The 25,979-nt window shown below is 41.5% G+C and overlaps 1 protein-coding gene across 1 annotated transcript in view; it reads right to left on the bottom strand.

Moving 5' to 3' along the window:
- Nucleotides 1-5,706: 5,706 nt before the first annotated feature.
- Braf (B-Raf proto-oncogene, serine/threonine kinase) overlaps nucleotides 5,707-25,979 on the bottom strand; it is a 97,632-nt gene continuing 77,359 nt past the window's right edge. Inside the window, exons 17-21 of the mRNA XM_051174632.1 lie at nucleotides 18,571-18,617; nucleotides 17,699-17,817; nucleotides 14,299-14,430; nucleotides 7,171-7,305; nucleotides 5,707-5,880 (exon numbers count right to left, since the gene is read on the bottom strand). Coding sequence (XP_051030589.1) covers nucleotides 5,707-5,880; nucleotides 7,171-7,305; nucleotides 14,299-14,430; nucleotides 17,699-17,817; nucleotides 18,571-18,617 — 607 coding nt within the window. The remainder of the gene's footprint in view (nucleotides 5,881-7,170; nucleotides 7,306-14,298; nucleotides 14,431-17,698; nucleotides 17,818-18,570; nucleotides 18,618-25,979) is intronic.

The raw sequence follows: 25,979 nt of genomic DNA, 5'->3' as shown, positions 1-25,979 counted from the left end.
AGCCAGACTCTGACAGGTAAACAGGATCCTCGCTGAAGATGCATGTAAGTACAAACGATCACACTGGACATTCAATTCACAAACCCCTTCTATGACCTACATTTTGAGGTTACTAACATCTCAGCGGCAGAAGTTTGGGACCTTAGCTTAGTGGTGAAGAGTCCATCAGGAATAAATACTACATATTTAAAAACAATTCTACATAGTCGTTCTCAAACTTTTCCAAGACTTGACTCTTAACCTAAACAGAACAGACCTCAAGAGACGCTACACTTCACGACCGACAGCTACAGCCTTACAGGACGAGTAAAGCAGCCACACTCGCCTACGCAACTACTCATAAAGTGCTCTGCACAAACAAGGACTTCCTTGTATTCTCTTAGGAGCTCAACAAGATTATCTGCAGTCTAAGCATAAAAAAATAAAGAAAAAAAACTCCACAAAGGAAACCTTTTTTATGTTGTTTGTAAACAAGAAGAAAAAACTATTTGATAGAAAATAAGGAAGGTTTAAATATTTCTATATTCTCTATTTAAAAAAAAAAATCTCTCAATACCCTGAGCCTGGCTTCTGGGCACAGCTTCATTTAATATCTACGCTATTTTCCCTTTTCAGGGAAGATCCCACTCAAACGCTAAGTTCCCTCCTTGAGGTTGCTGAGGCTGCTGCCCTCTTCCAGCAAGGAGGCGGAGGCAATGCCTGGGAGGCTCTAACTCCTCAGCAGGACCTAAATGTGCATCAATGGCCACAGCCCAGCTCTTTCCAGCTAACCCTGCGCAAAGGGAACAAAGCCATACTAAAAAGCATTTAAAAGGGAAGCAAAGCCTTTCCAAACGTGGTGGCACGTCACATGCAAAGGCTATTGTCCCTATCAGAGAGAGTCATTTTCATCTCAGTTTCTATGATTTCTAAGACATTGCTCTACTCACGCAAGACTTAAAAATGTATTGCTGTTAACCGATAACTTCAGAATATTTTCCAATGTATTGGGAATTCATAAAAATTTCAGTAGGTCTTTCTTTGATGACATATTTTAGCAAAAAATCATCTATTTTGAGTGGGCTCAAATATATAGTGGGACCAGTTATGCTTTGAAATTTGAAAATAATTAAAAGTTCCATTTTATTTTAGATTTTATAGCATATTTTTCAAGTTCTTGGCTATAGCATAGTTGCTAAGCACAACTCTTTCCATTTGCATTTCTAGATTCAAGATTCCTGGGTAAGAGAGGCACTGGCCATAAAACATGTAGTCCCTTTCTTTACTACTACGGCGATTTTTTTATTACCCTTAAATAAAGGCCAAGGGAAGTTGTAAATAGGTTATACTTTTGATCTGTGCAAAGGCAAGATTTAGGGTTGTATAAAAACAACTTATGACAGGCCTCATACCTTCCTGCAACTCCAATTCTATGTTCTATGTCTATCTAGGGAACTCAGCTATTAAATTACCCAACCTTTTGAAGACCAGGCTTGGGAAAAAAAGGAAGAAGGAGATGGAGATGCCACCATTTTTATTTTAGGTTGCATATTATAGGTAGAAGAGCAGAAGGAGGATGTAGTGTAGGCATTAAGTTGGAAGAAACAAGGGATTGTTAGCAAAGATGTTAGTGTGGATCCAGCAAGTACCATTATTTTAAAAAGTATAAATAACTGTCATTATGCTAAAACTCCCCATAATTTTAGGTAAAGAAAAGGATAATAATCATTCTTTAAAAGCTGCTTACAATTAACAAAAAATATAATTTTCAGGATATATATATTCTGGTGGGAAGTATTCTTTTATTCCAATTAAACCTGAAAATTATTTTTTTTAAAAAATAAAAGTAGAAGAAACTTAGAAATTAAAACATGTACCTTACATTTAAATTACACCAATTTCTCACATTCAAAACTGTCAGTAAGCAGTTTTGTAGGCTTTTAATTAGATGCTGTCCATGACATTTTGTGTCCTGGACAAGGTGGCCACATAAGTATTTGGTGACTGGAAGAGCTGAGAGGAAGAAATGGACTGTATTTTCCTGAGAATTTGCTACACTGTGGAGGGAAACAAGCCCCCAACCTCACCTCCATTGCTGGACCCAACGAGAAAAGAAGGCAATGTGTGCCAGCAGTGCCCCGCCCGCGTGGTTAGGCAGAGCCCCGCCCGAGTGGGAGGGAGGCGAGGGAGGAGATGCAGCGCCCCCTGTCTGCCCACCGGTGTCTGCTCACCTCTCACCCTCCAGGACTGAGCAGGTGCCACACAAGGGCATGCAGCATTCACTCCATCCCTCAGGAACTAACGGCAGTGGGTAGGGAAAGCAAGCGCTCCACAACATAACCCACAACAGGAACAACGCTTGCTGACTGAAACTGCCCCATCACAGGATCAGCACAGGCTGATCTGCTTAGAGGGGCAGAGTCGACTGGCAGACTTTCCATAGCAAATTTCCCAAGCTGCAGCAGCAAATTCTTTCCGTCATGCCTGACCACCAAAAGGGCAGAATTCAGGGTCTCTCCTCTTTCTTCCTGGGAATGGGCAGGCTTGTATGCAGGTGATATTTGTGTTGAAGAAGAAACACGGGCAGCAGAGAATTCTGGTTCCTAAAATATCTTCCCTCTTTTGTTGAATAGGAAATTCCACTCTGTTCCACACGAGCTTATGCATTGAAAATTTTGTATCTTTAAAAAAAGGATTTGAGGAACAGACTGTGTTTTGATGTTAACAAACTGTGTGAACACAAGACTTAAGAAATGAAGAGTAGATGCTGGCATGATGGGGTGGCTACTTGAAGGCTGCAAATTCTCCTGTAGAGGGAGGACAAGAGCTGATTTTACAGAGTTATCTCAAAAGAACTTCAGACAGTAAAGCCTCATTTTAACTTCACTGAAAGGTGGCTAGTTAAATATATTACAAACTCTGCCAGGCAGTTCAAACCTCAAGCCACTGGTTCCACAAAAGAATGCAAGTGTGTGTGCATGGCATGTGAGGAGCAGCTAAACTGCATCAAGAAAACAAAGGCTGCAAGAGTTTCACAGCATGCAGTTCACGCCTCAGATTCACAGTGCAGCAGGCGGGCCTCAGACACAAGAGCGCCCACCCTGCCCGGCTCTAATCACTGCCTGCGACCTTGCCTTCCTCATGCTGGGATTACAGGAATACCATTTCTCTCAGCTCTGGACTATAGCCACTCTTCATCAAAGGTTCGTTTTAATGAGTAACCAACCAAGGCACTGTTAAGCCTAAAGACAAAGAAGCTACGCATACTGGTTCATACTGTTACCCCAGTGCTTGGCAGATAGTGGTAAGAGAATCTGAAGTTCCAGGCCAGCCAGGGCTGAACAAGGAATATGTTTTTTTTTTTTTTTTTTTTTTTTTTTTTTTCAAGACAGGGTTTCTCTGTACTGTTCTGGAACTAGCTTTGTAGACCAAGCTGGCCTCGAACTTACAGAGAGCCGCCTGCCTCTGCCTCCCAAGTGCTGGGATTAAAGGCAGGCGCCACCAATGCCCGGCTAAAGAATCTGTTTCATAGATGAACAAGTTGGGGTTCAGAATGCTCAGGAAACTTGTCCAAAATCACACAACTTAAAAATTAAAAAAGGCCTAGAAAACAACGTTAGGGTATAATCTTTTATGCATGACAAGACAAACAAAATGGCACCACTAACAACAAAACAAAAACACACAAAGGGAAATTGATTCTAGTGCTTGCTGTTTCTCTATGCTACCTCTACATTTCGCCTCTCATATTTTAATATGCGTGGGTGTCTATGGGTAGGTAGGACATGAGTTCCTGAGCAGCCTGAGAGCTTAGGAAGGCCAATGCTGCTGATAAAGAAAGGAGAAGAGAATCGGGAGAATGGCAGGGAGGAAAGGATGGAGTGTGAGCCAGGAAGATGAAGACGGTAGAGTACTGGTCATGGCAGTGCTGAGCAGAAAGACAGTGGATGGGAAAAGGACCCACTAGTAAAACAGGTAAGCTGGGAGATTATAGAGAGAGCTCCACCAAAAAAAAAAACCTTCCATATACCGTTTCATACGCTCAAAATATTTGCACACCCTATGGACCAAGTAAATTCTGCGAAAACTTTGTTAGCTACAGGCAATGACATCTATCAATAAACTCATCTGCATGTCATTGGAGGATTCAGACTTGGATTGTTTGAACTCATTTCCTTTCCTCATGCTGGTTCTCAAACTCTACCACTGACTATATCCAAGTCCTAGGTTTTGTGAGACAGGGCTGTGATGTATAGCCCAGGCCTGCCTGGAACTTGTCGTGATACTGATTTCATTGTGCTGGCTTTTTTTTTTTTTTTTTTTTTTTTTTGTAATATGAGAAATGTTCTTTTATATTTAGGATCCTGCATCAGTATATAAAATGATGGCATCTCAACTTATTCAAATGAGGGACAAAAAACAATCTATAATAATAGGCAGTTTCCTTATTATGAAATAAAACAATGTAAGGAAAATATCTGTGGTACTTACAAACTCAATTATCATCAAAGTTTTCCCAATTATCTGCTTTATTGTTTTTAAAGGAGGGTGACATGTATGCAAATATGGTCTGTCTGTTGAACGGTTATTTTTCTTTGGGTTGTATTTAAGCATTATCACAAGTCTGAACCGAGTAATTGAGTATCAATAGGCTTTGGCCACTAGGTGTCTATGAAGTAGAGATGGCAGGTTTTTTAGGAGACCACTTGATTCTACTTTTTTGCTTTTAGATTCTCTCCAAATCATGGGAAAATAATACTCCATCATGGTTACATTTTACTCATTTTCTATGCGTAAAAATGTAAACATTAGAAGTACTTCACACTGGAATGCAGGAAGAAGAGAGTCAGGCTTGCATCAGGGTATTGTGGGTCAAAGGATGGTGACATACATCAAAAGGTGAGCACGACCTAACAGTAACTGCAGAAACCCATTACTTGGTTGCTTGGCAACCAATTATATAAAAACCAGATTCTCAGAACTTTGCAAAATTTCTTTTGGGGAAGGGAGTAAGAATAAAGGGCAGGGCATTTGCAAGGAACTCTGACTTTTACACATTTATAAATATCATCTAAAAAAGAACCTTAATTTGTACTCTCCAGTAAAAAATCCAAAGTCAAGTCATATTACCTATGTTAAACGCGCTACTGACTGTTATTTCTGGCTACTCATATCCAAAATTAAAAGAAATTATTTATTGCTTCAAAAAAATAAAGGAGTTCTATACTTTCTAAACCATAGTAAAAAGAAATAGTTATAGGGAAAAGAATAAAATCCAAGATTACTTGGTTCTATAATCTATCGAGTTTGCACAGCTGATAGAGGCTAGCCTACTGTGTTCTTCCCACCTGAGAACGAACACAAAGGGAGAAGCCTTCCTCCGGGTGTCGCATGACAAGGGACAGTTAATAACGGAAGTTGCATGAGCAAACTGAGAGAGAAGCCTAGTGTTTAACAGCAGGAGTAACCAAGGCTGGGAAGTGAAGCCCCTGGAAGAGACACTGCAAATGTGTAGCAGTCTTTGGTATTTTAACCCACTGACACTGGAAATTTCATGTCCACTATGATCTTAAGGATTTGGAAAGCAATTCCTAAATTTTTAAACACAAACATTCTTTGGCTCGCCTGTACATACATAACAGTATCCTAGTTAATTTAGATGTCAGGAAAAGTGTCCGTTTGTTTGTGTTGCTACCTCATTTTAAGGTCTTACTCATCGGGTTTGTTTCAGTGGGCTGCAAACGCACCGTATCCCCCTGCTTGGATGGGCGTCTTAGGAGAAGCACAAGCATACAGGCTAAAGTCTTCCGTTTGGAAACCAGCCCGATTCAAGGAGGGTTCTGATGCACTGCGGTGGATTTTTGGCAATGAGCGGGCCAGCAGCTCAATAGAGGCAAGAATCTGTAAGAAAGAAGGCAGGGGCAGGGAAGGGGACGCACAGTAAAAACAAGAAACAAGAAAAAGCAGAATTAACAGTCTGGGTGGTATAATGACATTTTCACCTGAGACTTTACATTGTTTTCAGTATGACCAATGAACAAAGGGAAACTCGCATTTCCCCACAAACACAAAAGTCAGAAGCTAGCACAGTAACACAGGTTTCTAAACACACACCTGAATGACCAAAGTCACTCAGTGTTTGCTTGTATTTCAGGTCATCCGCCATCCTTGAAATGGTAAGTAAAAATTTAGAATTACAAACCTGAAACTCTGGCTCTAGGGGATCCAATACCACCTTCTCTCCTCCTTGGGAACTCCCACAAATGTCACCCACGCACCCACGCACCCACGCACGCATGCTAGACGCGGCAGTGTACACCACTCCTTTAGTCCCAGCACACCTTGAGGCAGAGGCAGGTGGATATGTCTGAGTTTTAGTCCACCACAGGCTACATAGTGAGTACCAGGTCATGACACCCTGGAGTATCATGAAATAAGATCCCATTATAGTATACAGTTATTTTAAGAATATAATATAAAAATAATAAAATTAATAACAATATCAATATAATAAAAATATGAATATATAATATAAACTTTCTACGCCGGACAGAAAACTTAGAATCTATTTTAGCATCAAGAAAACTCCGGGTCAAAAGTGTCCATAGAATTTTTGAAGTAAATTGTCAGAGACAACATGGTATATGATGCAGAAGCATCACATATGCTGAGGATAAAACAGGATCCAAGTGTGTTAATTACACAAACAGTCTCGGGAAATGAAGTCAACACCATTCCTTTTGTCTATTTCTTTTCATTGTTTATAAACTTGTAATTGCTATTTTTGAAATGAAAGCCCTCTAGAGGTCTTTAACTATTTTAAAATATGAAAGGATGCCAAGATCAAAATGTTTGAGAACTAGGGCTGGAGTGGTGGCTCACAGCTGTTACAGCTCTGCATCTGGGGAGCTGACCTTCTCCAGGCGCAGACGGTACCAGGCACACAAGTGGCTCGTACACAAAGTGAGGTAAAATAAGCCTTGAGCGTTTGAGGACTGCTGGACAAAGGCAAAGTCCTGCTGAGGAGCTGGGACCCCAAGCTCGGCCCGGCCTTCAGGAAGTCACCGCCCGTCTGCTGACCCGGATGTGCACAGGGGACCAACTCAGAGTCCAGACTGTGCCCTCCCTCATGCTAAACGTCGGCTTATGAAGGTTAGTTGGTGCCCTGGGGTGACATGCAGGTTCTCTTACTTGGGGAAAGAGTGGTCTCTCGTCTCTTTTCTTTTTGAGGCATTCGGCCATCAACCTCTTCATGGCTTTTGGACAGTTACTCCGTACCTTACTGAGATCTGGGGATAGATATCCTCGTCCCACCATAAAAATTATCTGAATGGAAATAGGCAAATCATACACTCTTATTAATAAACATATCAGCAATGAGAATGGCATTTGTATTCTCCTATATGTACATTAAACTTTGATAAGCGAAAATAAAAAACGATGCTGGTATCTGGTCTCCTAACCCAGCACAGACTGTGGCAAAGCCCTTCTAATACCTCCTGGTTTTTCCTTGTGTCCCCTCTTATCTAGTGCTGTTCACCAGCGGTAAAAGATTACGGAACACTGTTTACTATTGGGCACTGTGCTTGCTAGGCCCTTTACCCAAGTGCACAGGGAACAACAGTTAGGCACTTTGTAGCAGCCATTTGGCAACTGCAGTTAAGGGCTTTTGTTGTGGCGAGTCTGGGGCCACTGACCTAGCCACCATCAGAAGTACCCTCCAAAGAGAGGAGGTCAGGGCGCCTGAAGCCAAGTACTACAAGGTAAAAAGGCTTTTGAGGGTGGGTTGAGCTAGGGTATTTGAGGGTGAGCACAGCTACTTATTACTTGAGTAATACTTCTCAGTACTCAGCTCTCTGAAAAGAACAAGGAGAAGATTAACACTAAGCCCTAACTCACTCAAAAACAAAGGCTGGCCCTGCACTGGCAGTGGGAGCAGGGTTCATGCCAGCACTTGAACTGGCTTTTGAAGCCCATTCTCTTTGCAGGGCCTTGGTCCTGCCTCAAAGTCATGGGAAGGAGGCCTGACCCTCTCTGAGGAGTGGATGGCAGTGGGGTGGGAGGAAGGAGGGAGGGGAACTGGGGTTGGTATGTAAAATGGCGTGCACTTTTCCTTCCTATGATTAGAGGTAGAGACGGGCTCAGAACCCCAACTCACTGGCCAGCCAGTCTAGCCTGATTACCTGGCTCCAAACCAACAAGTGATCCTGTCTCAACATACAAGGTGAACAGCACCTGAGGGATTGTACCCAAGACTGCCTCTGGCCCCCACACACCAGCCCCCATGCACGTATCTGTTAAGCACGTGTGTGTGTGTGTGTGTGTGTGTGTGTGTGTGTGTGTGTGTGTGTGTGTGTTTGTAATCCCAGTACTGGAGAGCAGAGCCAAGAGAGTCAGGTGTAAGGTCAGGCTGGGCTACACAGCCAGACCTTATTTCTAAAATTAACAAATAAAAAGTCAAAACTACTTACATTCAATAAAAATCTTTACCTTTTATGTGATAAAATTTATCAGTTATACATTAAAAACCATAACAATGGCAGAATTCAGCATTTAAAAATAACCCACCAGAGCTTAAAGTCATCAGAAAAAAATTTAGAACTCCAAATTTAACTTACATTCATATTTTTTATTGCAGATGTATAATACATAATAAAAAAAGCTTAAAGGCTTAAAAGCATGTTATATCAGGACAGAATTCCATAAGGGGTTAGAGAACACTACAAATAGCTCAAAGAGGAAAAAAAGGAACCATGTCAATGTAGAGCTTTCCTATATTTAAACAGGGGCTAGTTTTTAGATTTTACTGGATACATTTCAACAGTATGTAAAACAAAAAAACAAACAAACAAACAAACAAACCAAAAAATCCGCCTGCCTGTCTCCTGAGTGCTGGGATTAAAGGCGTGTATAATCATTCCTCAGCTGAGTATCTTTTAATTTTAGCCAAGTTACACTAAAACAGACATCCTTTGCAATTACTTAGCATATAAAAAAATAAATAAAAAAATTTAGATGCCAACTTAAAAATGTGCACAGAGGTATAATTTTTCAAAATTCTTTCAGAAGGATGTGAAGGAAAAACTGAAGACAATTCACATTTATATGCCCACATACATTAGCTGGGGTAAAGCATAAAGCAAGTGTTGGTTTGCTACTAGATGGAGAGCGGAACGAGGCAAAAACAGCAAGTAAGAGAAAGGACAACCCTGGGCATAACCTGTGGGGAGAAGCCACAGAGCACAAAGGTGACAGGGCCTTGTTCTCAGGGTCTGAGACAAACTCAGAGCTCCTGGCATCTGCTCCTCTGTACTACCAGGGGACATGCGTGCTGCCCATCGTCAATGTCATTCCCTTGCACTGCCTCTGTTTCTGAGTCCCGTTATAGCCCACAGAGCTCTGCATGCAGTACAGATTAGTAACATTAAAAACTTGCGTAGAAATGAGTGTTGTGGAGAACGCAGGTAATCCTAGTACTCTGGGGGTGGAGACAGGAGAAGTTCAAGGCTTAATGGCAAGACAAGATACTTGTTTCTTGAGATTTCACTGATAGAACCGGGCACGGTACCACCAGAGAGACTGTGCTGCCTGAGGAGTCTCACAGACGGGCCCACGTAGAGAAAACCCTGAGGTACGTAGCCAGTGGCCCCAAGTGAGCTTCTAGCTGATGGCATTGACTTGGCAGGTACGTGAATGAGTTACATGGTAAACAGGCATTTTAATACTTACTCAGGTTATTCAAGTCCATACCATATGAAACAGATGTCAATTCTGAGATCAGCTCAAATCACGAATCTTTATTAAAGAATTTTTAGTCTTCATGTTTACATGTATCATACTTTTACCTGCATGGATATCTGGGCCTCGTGTGTGTGCAGTAACCCTCAGCGTGCAGAAAAGCGTTCCCGGGAGTGGTTACAGGTGGTTCTGAGTGGCCATGTGAGGCTGGGAACTGAACCAGACTCATCTGGAAGAGTGGCCAGCCAGGCTCTCAACCACCAAACCATCATCTCCAACACCTCGTATCTGTTTGCTTTTACACAGGGTCTTAGTGTGTAGTCTTGGCTGACCTAAGACTGTGTAGACCAGTCCTAGGACTAAGGGCCTTGCCTTACTTTATTTTTTAAAATGTATGTGTCTGTGTGTATGCCAAGTAAACGAGGATACCCACAGAGGGTAAAGGGAGCTCAAGTTACAGCAGCCATGAACAGTCCTCGGGAAGAAGACAAATGTTCTTGACTTCTAAGCTGTCTCTCTAGCCCTTTAATTTGTTTTAAACCATGTGCCAGGTGGTGGTGGCACACACCTTTAATCCCAGCACTCTGGAGGCAGAGGCAGACAGATCTCTGTGAGTTCGAGGCCAGCATGGTCTACAGAGCAAGTTCCTGGACAGCCTCCAAAACAATACAGAGAAACCCGGTCTCTGGAAAAAAAAAAAAAAAAAAAAAATACCCAAAATAAAAAAAGAAACCCAACCTCTCCCCCCCAAAAAACAAAAAACCCAAACAAAACAAAAACCCCAAAACACCACTATATTTTGGGTGATTTATTATGCAGCAACAGTAACTGCAATATACTTATAAAGTGTAAGAATTTATGCCTCAAGAAAAAAAGCCATGCGGGTATAGTCTATACATGCAGCTTAGGCGAGTACAGCATCAACAGAGAAACCCAGTAGGAGAGGAAGGAAACAGCAGATAGACTGATAAAACGCAAACAAATGGGTGCAGAGACCTGGGTTTGGTTCCCAGCACCTACGGTGGCTCACATCCATCCGTTACTCTAGTTCCAGGGTATCTCATGCCGTTTTCTGACCTTCTTGGATACCACATGGTGCCCATATGTACATGCGGTCAAAATATTCATACACAAAATAAAAAACAAACAAACAAAAAAAAAACCAGTCCCTTTTCCTTTTTCTGCTTTTTTGAGATGGGGTTTCTCTGTGTAGCTCTGGCTGCCCTGGAGCTCACACCACAGGCCAGACTGGCTTTAACTCAGAGATCTGTCTGTCTGCCTCTGCCTCCTGAGTGCCGGAAGCAAAGGTGTGAGCAACAACTTTTTGACCTAAATTTATTTTTGTTTTTGTTTTTTTTTTTTGAGACAGGATTTCTCTGTGTAGCCCTATGAAGTGATCAATCTCAATCTCTTTCTGTCTGTCTTACACACACACACACACACACACACACACACAGAGTTCCCCCATACTTTTCTGTAAAGTAACGCAGAGATGGTTATCCCTTAGAGTCAAAAGACCTATTTTAATACATAATCTGATTTTTATTTATTTTTGAGCCTGTGTGTTTTTGTGTGGTGAATGCACATATGCATGCCGGTGAGAGATTGATGTTGGGTGTTCCCTCATTTGATTTCTGCCTTAATTTTTGAGATAGGGTCTCTTATTGAACCTGGAGATCATTTATGATCTTGCTAGCCTGGCTGGCCAATAAACTCCAGGGATCCTTCTGTCTGTCTCCCAGAGCTAGGATTATAGCCACCTGTCAACATGTAAAGATTTCTGCATGAGTGTTGGAGATCAGAATACAGATTCTTCTTTTTTTTAATTTTTAAAAAAGATTTATTTATTATGTATAGTGTTCTGCCTGCATGTGCCTACTGCACTCCAGCAGAGGGCACCAGACCTCATTACAGATGGCTGTGAGCCACCACGTGGTTGCTGGGAACTGAACTCAGGACCTCTGCAAGAACAGCCAGTGCTCTTAACCTCTGAGCCACCTCTCCAGCCCCTGAATACAGATTCTTATGCTTGCTTGGTAAACACTTCACTGACTAAGCCATCTTCCAGACCCTATGACCTTTAGGACTGAAGTTCTTTAACTCAATCCCCTACATTCATAATTGATTAAAAACAAAACAAAAACCTTAAAATAAGATGATACAGGTCTTGAGCCCAAGGTCTGGCACTGTCTCAATATCTCCCTACCGGAACTTCACACTGAGTTTGCATGCAAAACACCCCCCCCCCAAACTACAGAAGGGCGAACGTGCAGGTGAACAGACCTACACTGTTTACTACAGTACCGCACAGTAAAAAAGCACGTAATTCGTAAATTCTCATGAACAGCAGAATGAAATCTCTGAGCTTGTGAGCCCTTAACAAACCATTACATAGAGTACAGATAGCTTAGAACACACTTTCTTTTTTTTCCATTTGCAAATCATGTCTCTTGAGTGAAGAATACACTAATGATAGTTAAACTCTGCATTTGAAAAACAGTTTTTAAAACCAGCAAATATTTGAGTACAGATTTCTTTATATAAAAACAAAGTGTTTATATACAAGTAACAACAAAACATAAAAGGCCACTCACTCAACTAGTAGTCTCTATGGAGATGAAAAATCTAATGCTAGAACTACTAATATGTCTACAAAAAAACAAAAAAAACAAAAAAAAAAAAAAAAAAAAAACAAAAACAAGCAAAACCAAAAAAACCTCACAAAAACAAAAAAAAAAAAAAACAAGTGGTGACTGATGGAACAATCTAGAATCTCATATGGGGTCCAGGATTGCAAAGTAGTATAGTTTTCTTTGGAAAACCAATAGGAAGTTCTCAAAAAATTAAGTAAGCATCCTTTTACCATTAGAATATACCTTTTTTCATACCATATCATAGCTAAAGTCAGATTATCAGTGGGGGGGGGAGCGGGAGGAGAGGAGGGAGGGGGAACTAGAACTGGAATGTAAAAAGAATAAAAAGTAACATCTGCGGGCTGTGACGTAGAGCGTGTGCTTAACGTACACAAGACCCCATGCTCAACCCCAAGTGCCAATAAATAAATACTTATGAAAATAAATGAATCAGCCGGGCATTGGTGGCGCACGCTGGTCCCAGCACTGGGGAGGCAGAGGCAGGGGTATCTCTGTGAGTCTGAGGCCAGCCTGGTCTTAGTAGCTTACAGTGGGACACAGGAGCAAAGCTTTGTGAGGTGTTGCATGACACTGGCTGGCATCTTTCAGAAGGGACAGAGAATGGGAATGAGAGCATAGGAAAAGAAGAAACTTACCCTCCTGCTAGAACTTTCATTATGGAGAAGACACACCCCTCTGTTGTGGGGTGTGTGTGTGAGTGCACAAGCGTGTGCATGCTCTTGGGTGTACTGGCCTGGATACATGCTGAAGCCAGAAGCGGGAATCAGGACGGCGTCCTCAATCACTCCTCAGAGTGAACATGGGACTTCTGTTCCCACTCCAGCACTGAGGTGACGGCCACGGCCACAGCTTGTTTTTAAGTAAGTGTGCGGGCTTCTGAACCCAGCCCCTCTTGCTTATATAGCAAACAGCTCCAATGAGCCTCTCCCCAGCCCCTCTCCAATGAGCCTCTCCTCTCCCCAGCCCCTCTCCAATGAGCCTCTCCCCAATGAGCCTCTCCAATGAGCCTCTCCAATGAGCCTCTCCTCTCCCCAGCCCCTCTCCAATGAGCCTCTCCCCAATGAGCCTCTCCAATGAGCCTCTCCTCTCCCCAGCCCCTCTCCAATGAGCCCCTCTCCAATGAGCCTCTCCTCTCCCCAGCCCCTCTCCAATGAGCCTCTCCTCTCCCCAGCCCCTCTCCAATGAGCCTCTCCTCTCCCCAGCCCCTCTCCAATGAGCCTCTCCTCTCCCCAGCCCCTCTCCAATGAGCCCCTCTCCAATGAGCCTCTCCCCAATGAGCCTCTCTCCAATGAGCCTCTCCGCTCCCCAGCCCCTCTCCAATGAGCCTCTCCTCTCCCCAGCCCCTCTCTAATGAGCCTCTCCCCAGCCCCTCTCCAATGAGCCTCTCTCCAGCCCCTCATGCTTTTTTTTTTTTTTTTTTAATGTTTTAAACAACAGCTTAATACTTCTGAAAGAACTGGATACAAATATGTTCATAGCTGAGCCCTTGCTCTGACAGTACAAACTGAGACACAATCAAAAGATAAAAGTATACCGGGGACCACAGAAAAGTTCATTCTTTCATCAAAAGTCAGGCTGGCTTGGAACTCTAGACCAGCCTGATCTCAAACTCACAGAGAGATACCCCAGCTCTGTGACTGAGCGCTGGGATTAAAAGCATACACCACCACAGGCTCCAGAGCTCATTCTGTTAGGTCTGCTATAACCAAGAACCAGGCATTAACTCTATTGTTCTACCTGTAATTTCTAGTCACAAAACTGGGGATTTCACATTTCAAGCAAAAGCCTTATAACTGTCAAAAGCACACAACATTTTCTAAAGAGCTCTATCATTCATGTTTGCCTCCATCCCCAGATGTCCTTCCTACAAAGAACCGAAGCCTTAAGAGAAACACTAAAATAAGCCCCAGAGATGATAAATATTTACCTGATCCCTGTTGTTAATGTTCGAGTAAGGTAGCTGGCCAGTCATTAGTTCGTACAGAACAATCCCAAATGCATAAACATCTGACTGAAAGCTATATGGGTTTTTATCTTGCATTCTGATTACTTCTGGTGCCTGTTAAGTAAGAAAGGAAAATTCCAGTTTATTCCTAAGTTCAGCTGAATAAAGACTGAAATACAAACTATGATAATTCCTAGAGCAGCACCTTGTTTAGAGAAACCATCTACTATGTAATTCTCCTATGAATGGTCAAAGAAATAAAAGCCAACTAAGAAAAAGGAGGAAAACCCTGCTTCATAAAATCTGAAAGGTGGTTTCAGAGCCAATGTCCTTGAGGTGTTACTAGGATTTTATAATTTTACCAACAATCCTCTTTCTGAACAAATGTCATCGCTGCCATCTAACCATTTCTCAAGACTATCCTATCAGAGTTCTCGAGACTCTCCTATTAGGGTTAGTCTCCACCTCTTATTTTTGATTAACAAAGAAATACTAGAGCTGCACTTATAAAAAGCTTGGGAGTAGGCACAAACAACTAATGTCCTTCCAAGTTACATCATAAATGTGTGGTATAAAAAATGCTGGTGGCGGTGCATGCCTTTAATCCCAGCACTTGGGCAGACGGAATTCCAGGACAGCCAGGACTGTTACACAGGGAAAATGCCGTCTCAAGAAACCAAGCAAAACAAACAAACAAACCGAAAAAGCTTTACTTACAAGAGTAACATATAACAGGCTGACTTATTAGAAAATTATACCAAGAAATTTAAATGGCAAATAAATTATAGGGCAAATCATATTTACCAAATTTAAACAAGCATTCTACTGTACACTCAGTTTCTTATTGTATGAAACACAATCATAGGTGAAGAAATAGTGGGTTTCTCCTTTCACCTTGCATCTCTTATATGGTTTTGTTAGAAAGGAGTTGAAGAGGCGGTAAATATTATTAATGAAACTGTAAAAATAGCTGATGGACAAAGTTCCTGGTCTTGGCAAGGCACGTATCTCCTGGAGAATAACAGAACTCAACCCCAGCGGCAGTCAGAACTGGCTGTGGGGCCCGCTTCACTATGCTCCCACAGCAGTCTGCGGCCCAGCAGACGGGGCATCTGTGCAGAAGCTGCAGGACAATGTTTTCTCTCTTTGCTGTTGTCAAACATTTTGTTGGCAGCTGCTCTGGAATTGGAGTTTACAGATAGTTGTGAGTTGCTCTGAGGGGGCTGGGAATTAAACCCAAGTCCTCTGAAAGAATAGCGGGAGCTCTTAAGGACTGAACACGCTCCCCATATTCCTTCTGTGAAGGCAGGAACCACCTGGAAAGATTTATTCAACAATGACGTAATGACGTGCATTGTCAGCTACTGGCTCTCTTTAAAATTCAGTATGGCAGAATAAAAGATAAACTCATTGATCCGGGTACCAACAAAAAAAGTAATCGGAATTAAATAGAAACATCTTATATAACTATACAAACCATTAAGAAAAGAACAAACCTAGACTGGACCTAGGACAACTCTTGCTAAGTGCGTCGCTGAAGCGTGTGGTGATCTCTTTTAAATTTTTGCTTGGATAATTTCAGAAGCAAAAATGTTTCTCCCCTTCTCCTTGATGCCTGAAAGTTGCCTGAAAGCCAGGGTACAACCACCAAATAAACTCTTCTAATAAATTAAAACAGTTAATCATATACCAAAGAATTTTGAAAAGAAACTTAGCTAACTGTAATACGGAATCTAAGAAAGGCTCTTGTCGTTGACTAGTCTGTCTAACATTTCGGGTGATGAGACTAGAGGCCGATTAAGGAACTGAAGGGATTGGCCAGAGCACAGCTCCCCTGACTCTCCCATTCTGCTAACTCCATTACCAATCCAAGAAAACAACTCAATGGAACCCTGCACATAGCTCTACAGACTTAGCCACTACTTTGCAGAATCTGCTTCAGTCTGTTCTGGGAATTTAGGCAAATAGACTTTGAAAGCCCTCCTGATTTTTCAGTTTCTAAGAAGGTGACCCAAAAGTATTAGGGCAGATTTATTTACTCAAAGATTAAAACCACACAAAGATATTTAGAACACCTTCATTCCACTTAGAGCTGATGTTTCAAAAGTCTCTGGACTCAGGATTGCTTTTATTCAAATATTATCAAAGGTCCTACAAAGTGTACCTCTAAATATCTAAGATATTAAAACTCGACTATTGAATTATTTACTAATCCACTTACATATAAATAAATGATCACGTATTAGCAGAGAATACCCACTTTTAATGAAAGCTAACTATATTTTCAAAATCTAAGTTTAGTGACAATAGTGTAACAACTCTTTCTAGTGTCTGGCTTAACAACAGCTGGCTGGAATCTTATGTGCTTCTACATCCAGCAGAAGGACAGGAGGAAAACTGGTCTCACAAAGGGAAGAACTTACGGACCTTCTGAAAGGTCACCAGGGACCACTGTGGTTCCCTGAATGTTCCTTGAAATGACGCTTCAACAGCCTGCTGCAGTAACTTGTTCCCAGCTTCCAGACTCTCTTCTGTACAAAGTAGAAAGAAGGAGAGACAGACCTGTGCAGACAGCACAAAGCTGACTAAAAATATCCCGTCTTTTTCTTTTGTCTCTCCTCTTCTAACTGCCCCACGATCATAAAGTTTTTTCTAGGGCGAAGAAGGTCTATTCCCAATTTAGGCTCAAACAGAAGTGTAAAGCAGCCATTTTGTTAAGAATAGGTCTCTTAAGACATGCTTTAAACAGAAGAAGAGAGAAGAGAGAAGCATCATCATCATCATCATCAGCAGCAGCAGCAGGGCATACTGATCATTTAAACATAAAGTTGTTGCTTTCTCTTTTTATTTTTAGACAGGGTCTCACCTAACTCTGGCTGGCCTTGAACTCACAGAGATCCACCTGCCTCTACCTCCAGAGTGCTGGGACTGAAGGGTATGCACGACCAAACCCGACAAAGTATTTTCAATAACATTAAACATATACGAATTTTGTTTAAAATATACTGAAACTTAAAAAAAAATACTGAAACCAGCTTTGCAATACTTTTTTTTAAAAGACAATAAAAAAGGCTAAAGACTATATAAAAAATAAAGTGTTTTTCAGTTTTCCTTTTTTGGAGACAAAGTCTCATCATGTAGCTTTTCTGTCCTGGAACTATGTACACCAGGCTGGCCTCAAACTCACAGATATCCATCCACCTGCCTCCTGAGTGCTGGGATTAAAGGCATATACCACTCTGCCTGACTTACTGTACTGATTTTTGTGAATAGTGGGAACTGTAAAAATACTGTAGTTAAGATCTTCAGTGACTTTCTAGTAACTCGCCACTAGTTTAGGATTAAAGAACGAGATCAATTGAGAAATAGCCTCAATTCTTACCATCCACAAAATAGATCCAGACAACTGTTCAAACTGATGGGACCCACTCCATCGAGATTTCACTGTGGCTAGACCAAAATCACCTATTTTTACCGTGAGGTCTTCATGAAGAAATATATCTGAGGTGTAGTAAGTAAAGGAAAAAAATAGATCTCATTTTCCTCCTAAAGAAAGTGTTTTGAAGATTTCAGGTAATGGAGTAAGTTTCTATAACTCTGTAGAAAAGTTTTCTTTTTAAAATATAGTAATTCATAATTTCCCCTAAAGTCAACAAGCATATTTTAAACAAGAATTAGTTGTCTTCAGCTTTTATGACAAGCTTTTAAGATTTCTCAGGCTTGAAATATGTGAACATAAGGTTATGATGCTTTTTTAAGCCTATAGGAGATCTGGAACTTTCTAATTTGAGCTGGCCCAGATCTCCTTTAACACTGCTGGGGAAGCTGCACGGGTCCTTTATTAGAATAAGGATGACATCAGGAAGGATCTGTCTGGGCTCAGAGAAAAAAAGAAAAATTGTTTTTCTCGTGTCACCGTTACATAATTTTGAACCTTCAGTTTCGTATCTGTTACTACTCAGCAAGATTGGATGAGTTAAAACGGTAGCCACAAAATATCCACTTCATAGGGCACATAAAATGTAAGCAAGCAAGACACAAAGTCCTACTATACTAAAGACTTCCTACAGAGCCCAGTCATATAGAAACACCATCGGGTTGAACCCTGCTCTATTTTACTCCTATGCAAATTGAGTAATTTTCTTTATAGCGTATTACACTTAGCATGAAACTTTTTACATAACACGAAGACAAAATGCAGAAGAAAAAGTCGGGATGCTTTCAGACTTCGCAGACCAGTTTCAGGAAGGATACTATTACTCTTGAGGTCTCTGTGGATGATTGACTTGGCGTGTAAGTAACTGAAAAACAAAACATCAATTTAACCCGAGTAAGACTCTGAGTAGAACTCTGACCTCAAAATCTACATAACATATTTAGGGGTATACAGACTTAGAGTAATGATACAATTGAAATTGGTGTATTGTGATAACCTCTTTACATAATAATTGATTGTAAATTTAAGATTATAGAAATATACCACTATTATATACAGCCCAAATCCTGATGCATGAGGACTCTGCTTTATCTTGTTAGTTACAAACACAAACCTTTCACTCAGTCAAGCCCTGTTTGTCTAAGTCCCTTGAAATACACCTTGATATTTAATCCCTTCTCTTCCAATGTTTCCCTCCTGTATCTGTCCCCAAATCAGCTTTCAATCTATTTCCCACCTATTCCTACTCTAAGATGAACATTCTTACTTTAAAACAAAGGACCCAATGGAAAGTCATCTTTTACTGTTTAATTACGCAGCACTTAATGCAATAGCTTGATCTTTGTTTTGCTTTATTTTTCACGGTCTGTGCCTGCTTCCATTTACAATGCAAATTCCACTAGACAATGACAGTTTAGTGAAGACAACTAATTTTAAAGGAGACATGATATATTTGTAGAACATTAATACTAATAAGAAGGAAAATTTCTCATAATGACCACATTATATTGTTGTTGTTGTTGTTGTTATTGTCTTTTAGAGACAAGGTCTCACTATGCAGCTCTGGCTATGTAGTCCTGGAACTTACTACACAGATCAGGCTGGCCTTGAACTCACAGAGATCCACCTGCCTCCTAAGTGCTGGGACTAAAGGTGCATGGCGCCACACCTGCCAACATATTATTTTGAAGTCAGTAAGTCACCTATCCTCAGTTATCCTAAATTATCCTTAAAAACTACTTTAGTTTTAGATTTTATTTCTACTTCTTTCCAATCATAGAACAGGGCCTGTCAGATGTGCAGCATCAAATACATGCCTGTCAATCAGCTACAACAGATACAGGTCTTATTACTGGAGAATCAGAGATAAGGACTTCTGAAATCTAACAGTGACCACATTAAGTACTGACGTAAAATCAGAGTATACAATCAAAGTCATACATGAGCACTATTAGAAACAGAGCCATAATTAGTTCACACTGATCTTTATTAAATGCCCCTGTTTTCCCACAAGACATCAAGATCTGTACCTGCTCTTTTGAACACAAGTTTCATTTTAAATTAGTCTATCCAGGGTGACCCCTTCCCCCCATTACTCTCTCATTTCACGACAGTCTCTTCACAACACTCATTACAACCTAACGTGAGCTCGCCACGGCGCTGGGCGCTGGGCTCCTGCTATGCCGTTATCACCACTCTTACAGCAAATGCTGTAAGGAGAAGGTCATCATGGATCTCATTTGCTTTAAACCATGTGAAGGCTTATGTACAGTGTATGCACGTGTCTCTCTGCCAGCCACACCCATGCAGCTACAAGCTGCCCAGTGTGGGCTTGGGAACTGAACCTGGGTCTGCTTTGAAACATATGTAGTGCCACAGACAGAAAGGTAAGAGCAGGTGAAGATAAACTCGTCCCCGCCAAGAGCTTTTGTAGGATGGCAAGCTCTTAAGTGAGGAAAAGAAAAGGAGATGGAGTGACATTTCAAAGACTGGAAGCTAAAGCATTCCCGCTTTTGAGGAAGGGTCTTTCTCTTCAGCTCAAGTTTACTTTGAACTCAGAGCAATCTTGCTTCCGCTCCCCGAGGGCTGGAATTATAGACTCAAGCCACCATGCCTAGAAAAATATTTGCCTTCTATTCAGGAAGCTATTGTTTTTCTAAAGGGGCATGATGTATTCACTGAATTGCTTATGGCCAAAGAGAAATACGGACGTTTGCTTTGCTCATAATGTAGTGATCAGTGGTTACTAACTGCAGACTCCTAACTGGTCACAGTGCTGAGAATGACTGCTGGGGTCCAGCCATAAACAGGACACCTCCATCACCCCCACCAAGGGAGAAAAGAATGGAGTCTGGAGAACTGGAGCTCACGCTGTGTGGACACAGTCAGGGCATGACATGGCTGATTATCTGCACAGCATCTGCACCAGACTTGGTCCACACCGGCATCCTGTCATGGAGGTTGAGGGGTCACAGTCCCAACCACCCCAATAATAAATGAGAGGGTTATACAGAAATATGGAGACATGATGAAGAGAACGGTAGGAAAAGGTATAGCAACATTAGATGGATAGCATTAATCACTTCCAGAAATCGGACTGAAAGAAATACAGCAAGAAAAAAGTACATACAATTTAACTGAGGGTTGAAGAGAGAAAATTTAGGGTCAGGAACTCGGTAGTTTTGATCAAGATACATCTGACTGTTAACTTGTGACATACTGGTTACTAGAAGCTAGGTAGGTAAACCTAGCAATGCCCAAAGTTGTAACAGCTGCTTCAGGTTGACTGTGTAATTAATTCTCCATAGCACAAACTGCTTCCCTAATTTTTATCTAGTATTTTCTTTCTGTAACCAAAGTTACAAAAGAGTAGCACAGGTCTGTATAATGGAAGGCTAGAAGGAGAAGGGACTCTGCCCAGCTAGAAAAATGGGGTGAGAATCACACCCCAACCCTACACCACACGATACTTCAAATAATCACTGCACTAAGCAGTTCTACACACATCACTGCTAAAACATAGTTTACCAAGCTTGGACTGGTTACAATGGGAGGTGTCAGTAAGGGCACAGTTGCCTGGAGTAAGGAAGGGAACAACACTACACAAACTATACTCCGACATGACACAGAAGTGCGTCAGTTATTTAAGATAATTAAAACGGATTTCCTTTCTACTTTCTAAAGACATTTACCTAATTTAGTGCCTGCGTATGTTTGCCCACCACTGTATGTGTGGAGGTCAGAGGTCAGCATGGGAGTCAGCTCTCTTCTTCCACTACACTGGTACCAAGCGCTGAACTCAGGCGGTCAGGCTGGGCGGCAAGGGCCTTTACCCACTGAACAATCCTGGTGACACCTCTACTTTTTTAATGTCAGGAGAGCATTACAGTGTGTGTGTGTGTGCGCGCACACACACACAGTACTAGGAAATAGCAAACATGCTATCAATTAAATAAATACTACACTGTCTTGACAGTATTCTCTTGCCAGTCTTCCTTCCTGGGAGAAAGTGTGTGTTTACAGAATCTATTCATACGGTTGTAAAAGCACTTGATAAAATCTGTCTTTGTTCTGCATCTTTCAAAATCTTACACAAGATTTTTCAAGTCTTTGAGGAACAAGATATGCCAAACTTGATCTGACCAATAAAAACTAGGCTAAGAGTCATCTTTATCTCACTTGTGGTGGGCATAAAATTTATAACCAAGAGCCTATTAATTCTAGGAACCCTAGAATTAATTACAACCCTACAATAATTTTTCTTGAATTGCTTCCACAAAATACTTCCTTGGCCCCATATTTGTATATTCTCTTCTTTGTAGCTAGACAGGATTTTGTTTTGAGACATGGTCTAAAATTTTATCTTATTAGATTTGATTTTCAGTTGACACTCAAGACAGTAAGATCACAGCAACTTCAAGGCTAACCTAGGCTACATACATAAGTTCAGTCTGTGGTACAGTATGAAAACAGTTTCAAACAAACAGCAGTAACAACAAAAACATCCAAAACACATCAATTCCCCAAACCCAAACCAAACAAATTTCACTAAAGAGTTTTTTATTGATATTCTGAGACATGATTTTACTTCCTAAGCTGCTCTTGCACTTAAAACAATTCTGCCTCATGTCCTGAGTGCACTACCATGCTAGGTGATAGAAACAAAGCTTTAAAGATCAGAGTTCTAATAACTCATGTCAGCTCCTTTTTAATCCTTTTGATGGGCCGTACCCAGTAGCCCAGGCTGGCCAGGAACTCAGTATGTAGTTCAGGTTGGTCTCAGACCTGTGACGATTCTCCTGTCTCAATGTTCTTAGTGCTGAAGAAACAGGCATGGGTTGCCAGGCTTGGATATCAGTTACTTTTAAGAAGTAACTTTTAACAAGCTCATCACAGGCGCTGAAGACAGAGCTCAGCAGTTAAAAGCACTGGCTGATCTCCCAGGGGACTTAGATTTGATTCCCAGCACCCACCCTGAGGGACACAAGCACCGGTGGCTCCGGTTCCAGAGGACCCAACCCCTCTTCTGGCCTCTGTGGGCACTGTGCACATGTATTGCACTTACATATACACACGAAGACAAAGCACCTATACACACACAATAATAAACATAAGATGTAAAAAGGCTTATCATTTTCAAAGGAACGAAGTCAGAAATATTCTAGCCTGCTATCTTCAGGTACACAATCATCCATCCAGTTTTGACACCAAATAAATTTAGCTGCTTGTGGATCATTTCTTTAATACCACAAAAGACACTGATCAGATATTTTCCGTAAATTAAAATACTAAAATCACTTGGCTTAGAAACCAGTTTAATCAATTAGTCTATTTGGGAAAGTCCCTACTGGTCCATCTAAGTTTGTTAGTTTCTTGAATTTTCTAACTGTTTCTAAAACTCCAGTCCGGGCAAACTCAGATACCTGCATTTCAAGACCTCTTTTCCCTAACTGTGCATCATTCCACAAATATTCATTCGACTTGGAGCAGGGAACTGGAACGTCTCCTCTGACTCCCTGGCTCTCCGTGGAGTTTGGCTCTCCGTGGAGTTTGGCAGCTGTCTGATTGACAGATGTGACAGTGGCGACACAATGTCAGGCCAGTCATGTTTCCATGACGTCAACACAGAGAGAGAACAAGGCTGGAGAATGATGCTCTTCCTGCAAGCTCTGTACTTAGCAACAATTTACCATTTTAAACACAATTTATATTTCTAGTGGGTAGTTTGTGTATTTTTTAGTTGTGTTCTATAGTGGCCTAAATTCTATTTTTATTTTGATTAAATAAACAGTTGCTTTCACTTTTAAGGAATTTAATGAGGGGGTGGGAGACAGCTCAGCGATTAAAGAGCATCATTTGCACTTCTAGAGAACCTGAGTTCAACTCCCAGACTCTTGGGACTTACATTATCTGTACCTCCAGTTCCAGGGGCTCTGATGCCCCCTTTTAGGCTCTGCAGGCATGAGGTACCAACATGGCCACAGAAATACATAACATTCACGCATATTTAGGATTTATTGAGTTACTGGTATGTAAAATATAATGCACCAACTTTAATCGTGTGATTACTAACTAATGCAAGATAAGGAGCACCCTCAAAAGGTTTTTCATAGGAAGATGGTTCAGTGGGGAGAGAAGCCTGCTCCTGAGCCCGGCAGCTGGATCCCTTCTTCAGGAGAGACACGGTGAAAGGAGAGAACCATCTACCCCTCCTCCTCTGACTGCCACATAGCCAGGGACTATGCAAAGCTACCAAAAATGAGTAAATGCAATAAAAAATTAAAAGAAGAGTTCCTTCACTTTTGTAATTAAAACACATGCCCTTAGATATAAGTAACCACTGACAACTGTTTTCTTTCAGTATGGGTTAGTTTTGTTTTTAGTAGAACTTGAAGAGGTATTTATTTATTTTTGCTCAGCCCAAGGATTATGAAATCCACATGATGGGTGCATGTGTGATATGAATATAGCACAGCTTATCCATTTACTGGTTGGAATATGGGTTGTCTTGGTTTTGGTAATTGTGAATAAGCCTGTGTTATTGATTCCGGGTATTTCTTTCGGGTATTAGGCACGACTAGAGCTGCTAACACGCTAAGTTTAATGTTAGAAGAAATTATCACTGTTTCCCAAAATCTTACCAGTGTTGTAAAAGAAGTTCAGCTGAGCTGGGTGTTGGTGGTGCACACTTTTAATCCCAGCACTTGGGAGGCAGAGGCAGGCAGATCTCTGTGGGTTCAAGGCCAGCCTGGTCTACAGAGCGAGTTCTAGGGCAGCCTCCAAAGCAATACTGAGAAACCCTGTCTCGACAAGCACACAGTTTGATCTTGGTCTCACCGAGACCTGTGTGCTGCAGGGTCTGAAAGGAGCACTCTGGTGGGGATGAGGCTCCAGCACACTTCAGTCTGAATGTGTCTTCTCCTGATGCTAGCTGGCCAATGTCTGCATGTACTTATTAGTCATCCACATAACATCTTTAATAAAGTGTTCTGTACCCTACCTCCTCCAACCTTTTCCCAAGACAGGATCTTACTAGAGATGGACCTTGAACTCTTGATCCTCTTTCCTTGGTCTCTGAAGGTCAGGGATTACAAAAGGTGCCACCACACCCAGTTTCTCTGGCTTACTGAGTGCTATGTTGCTATTATTACTTTATGTGTGTGGGTGTTTTGCTTGCATGTATGTCTGTGAACCACATGTATGTCTGGTGTCTAAGGAAGCCAGGAGAGGGTTTCAGATACCCTGGACTGGGGTAAACAGCTGGTTGCTGCTTATAATTAAACCTGGGTCCTCTGGAAGAGCAGCCCGGGCTCTTAACTGTTGAACCACCTCTCCAGCCCCTATGCTTTATTACTTAATTTAACAGCTCTTTATGTACCTGGAAGGCTTTTCATCTGATACATTTTTAAACATTTTCTTCAAGACTGTAACTTGTCTTCATTTTCTTTTGTTCATCTCTCTTTCCCTGCCACACTAGGGACTGAAGGAAGAGAGGGCTTCACACAGGCTAAGCAGTGCCCCACCCATGAGTTCCATATCACCAGACAGTTTCATTTCCATAATAGTGTCTCTGGGGGAAAACTAATTTTAGATTTTCATGCACTTCAAGCCATTTCTTTCTTTACCTTTTGTGTTCTAAGAAATCACTGCTTATCTTTATACTACAAGGATTTTCTCTGTTGTGACTTGAAATATATTTTGTTTTTAATTCACTTCAAATAAATGTTTGTTTTGTGCCCTGTAACAGTTAATGGCTTAGTTTTTCTATATGAATGCCTACGGTTACAGCAACATTTGCTGAAGAACTGTCTTCATGGATTGCATCAACAATTTACTTTAAAAAAAAATCAAATGAACTATAATTTTCAGGCAAATGGACAGAACTAGAAAGACAGATATAGTGTGTACTCACTCATAAGTGGATACCAGATATAAAGCAAAAGATACCCAGCCTACAATCCATAACCCCAGAGAAGCTAGAACCCTCTTCCAGAAACAGACGAGAGCAGATGCAGAAATCTACAACTAACCAGTGGGCCAAGCTCCTGGAGTACAATCCACATGAGGGAGGAATGATAATATGAACAAAGGAGTCCAGACCATGATGGGGAAACCCACAGAGACAGCTGACCCGAGCCAGTGAGAGATCCCTGACTCGGGTCTGACAAATGGGGAACCTGCGTAAGACCAAACCAGACTCCCTTAATACAGGTGACAGTGGTGTGAC

Source organism: Phodopus roborovskii, unplaced genomic scaffold, assembly GCF_943737965.1.
Source record: "Phodopus roborovskii unplaced genomic scaffold, PHOROB, whole genome shotgun sequence".
NCBI classification, from domain to species: domain Eukaryota; kingdom Metazoa; phylum Chordata; class Mammalia; order Rodentia; family Cricetidae; genus Phodopus; species Phodopus roborovskii.
Note: the sequence above shows the minus strand (reverse complement) of the source record. Positions and strands in the feature narration are given on the sequence as shown.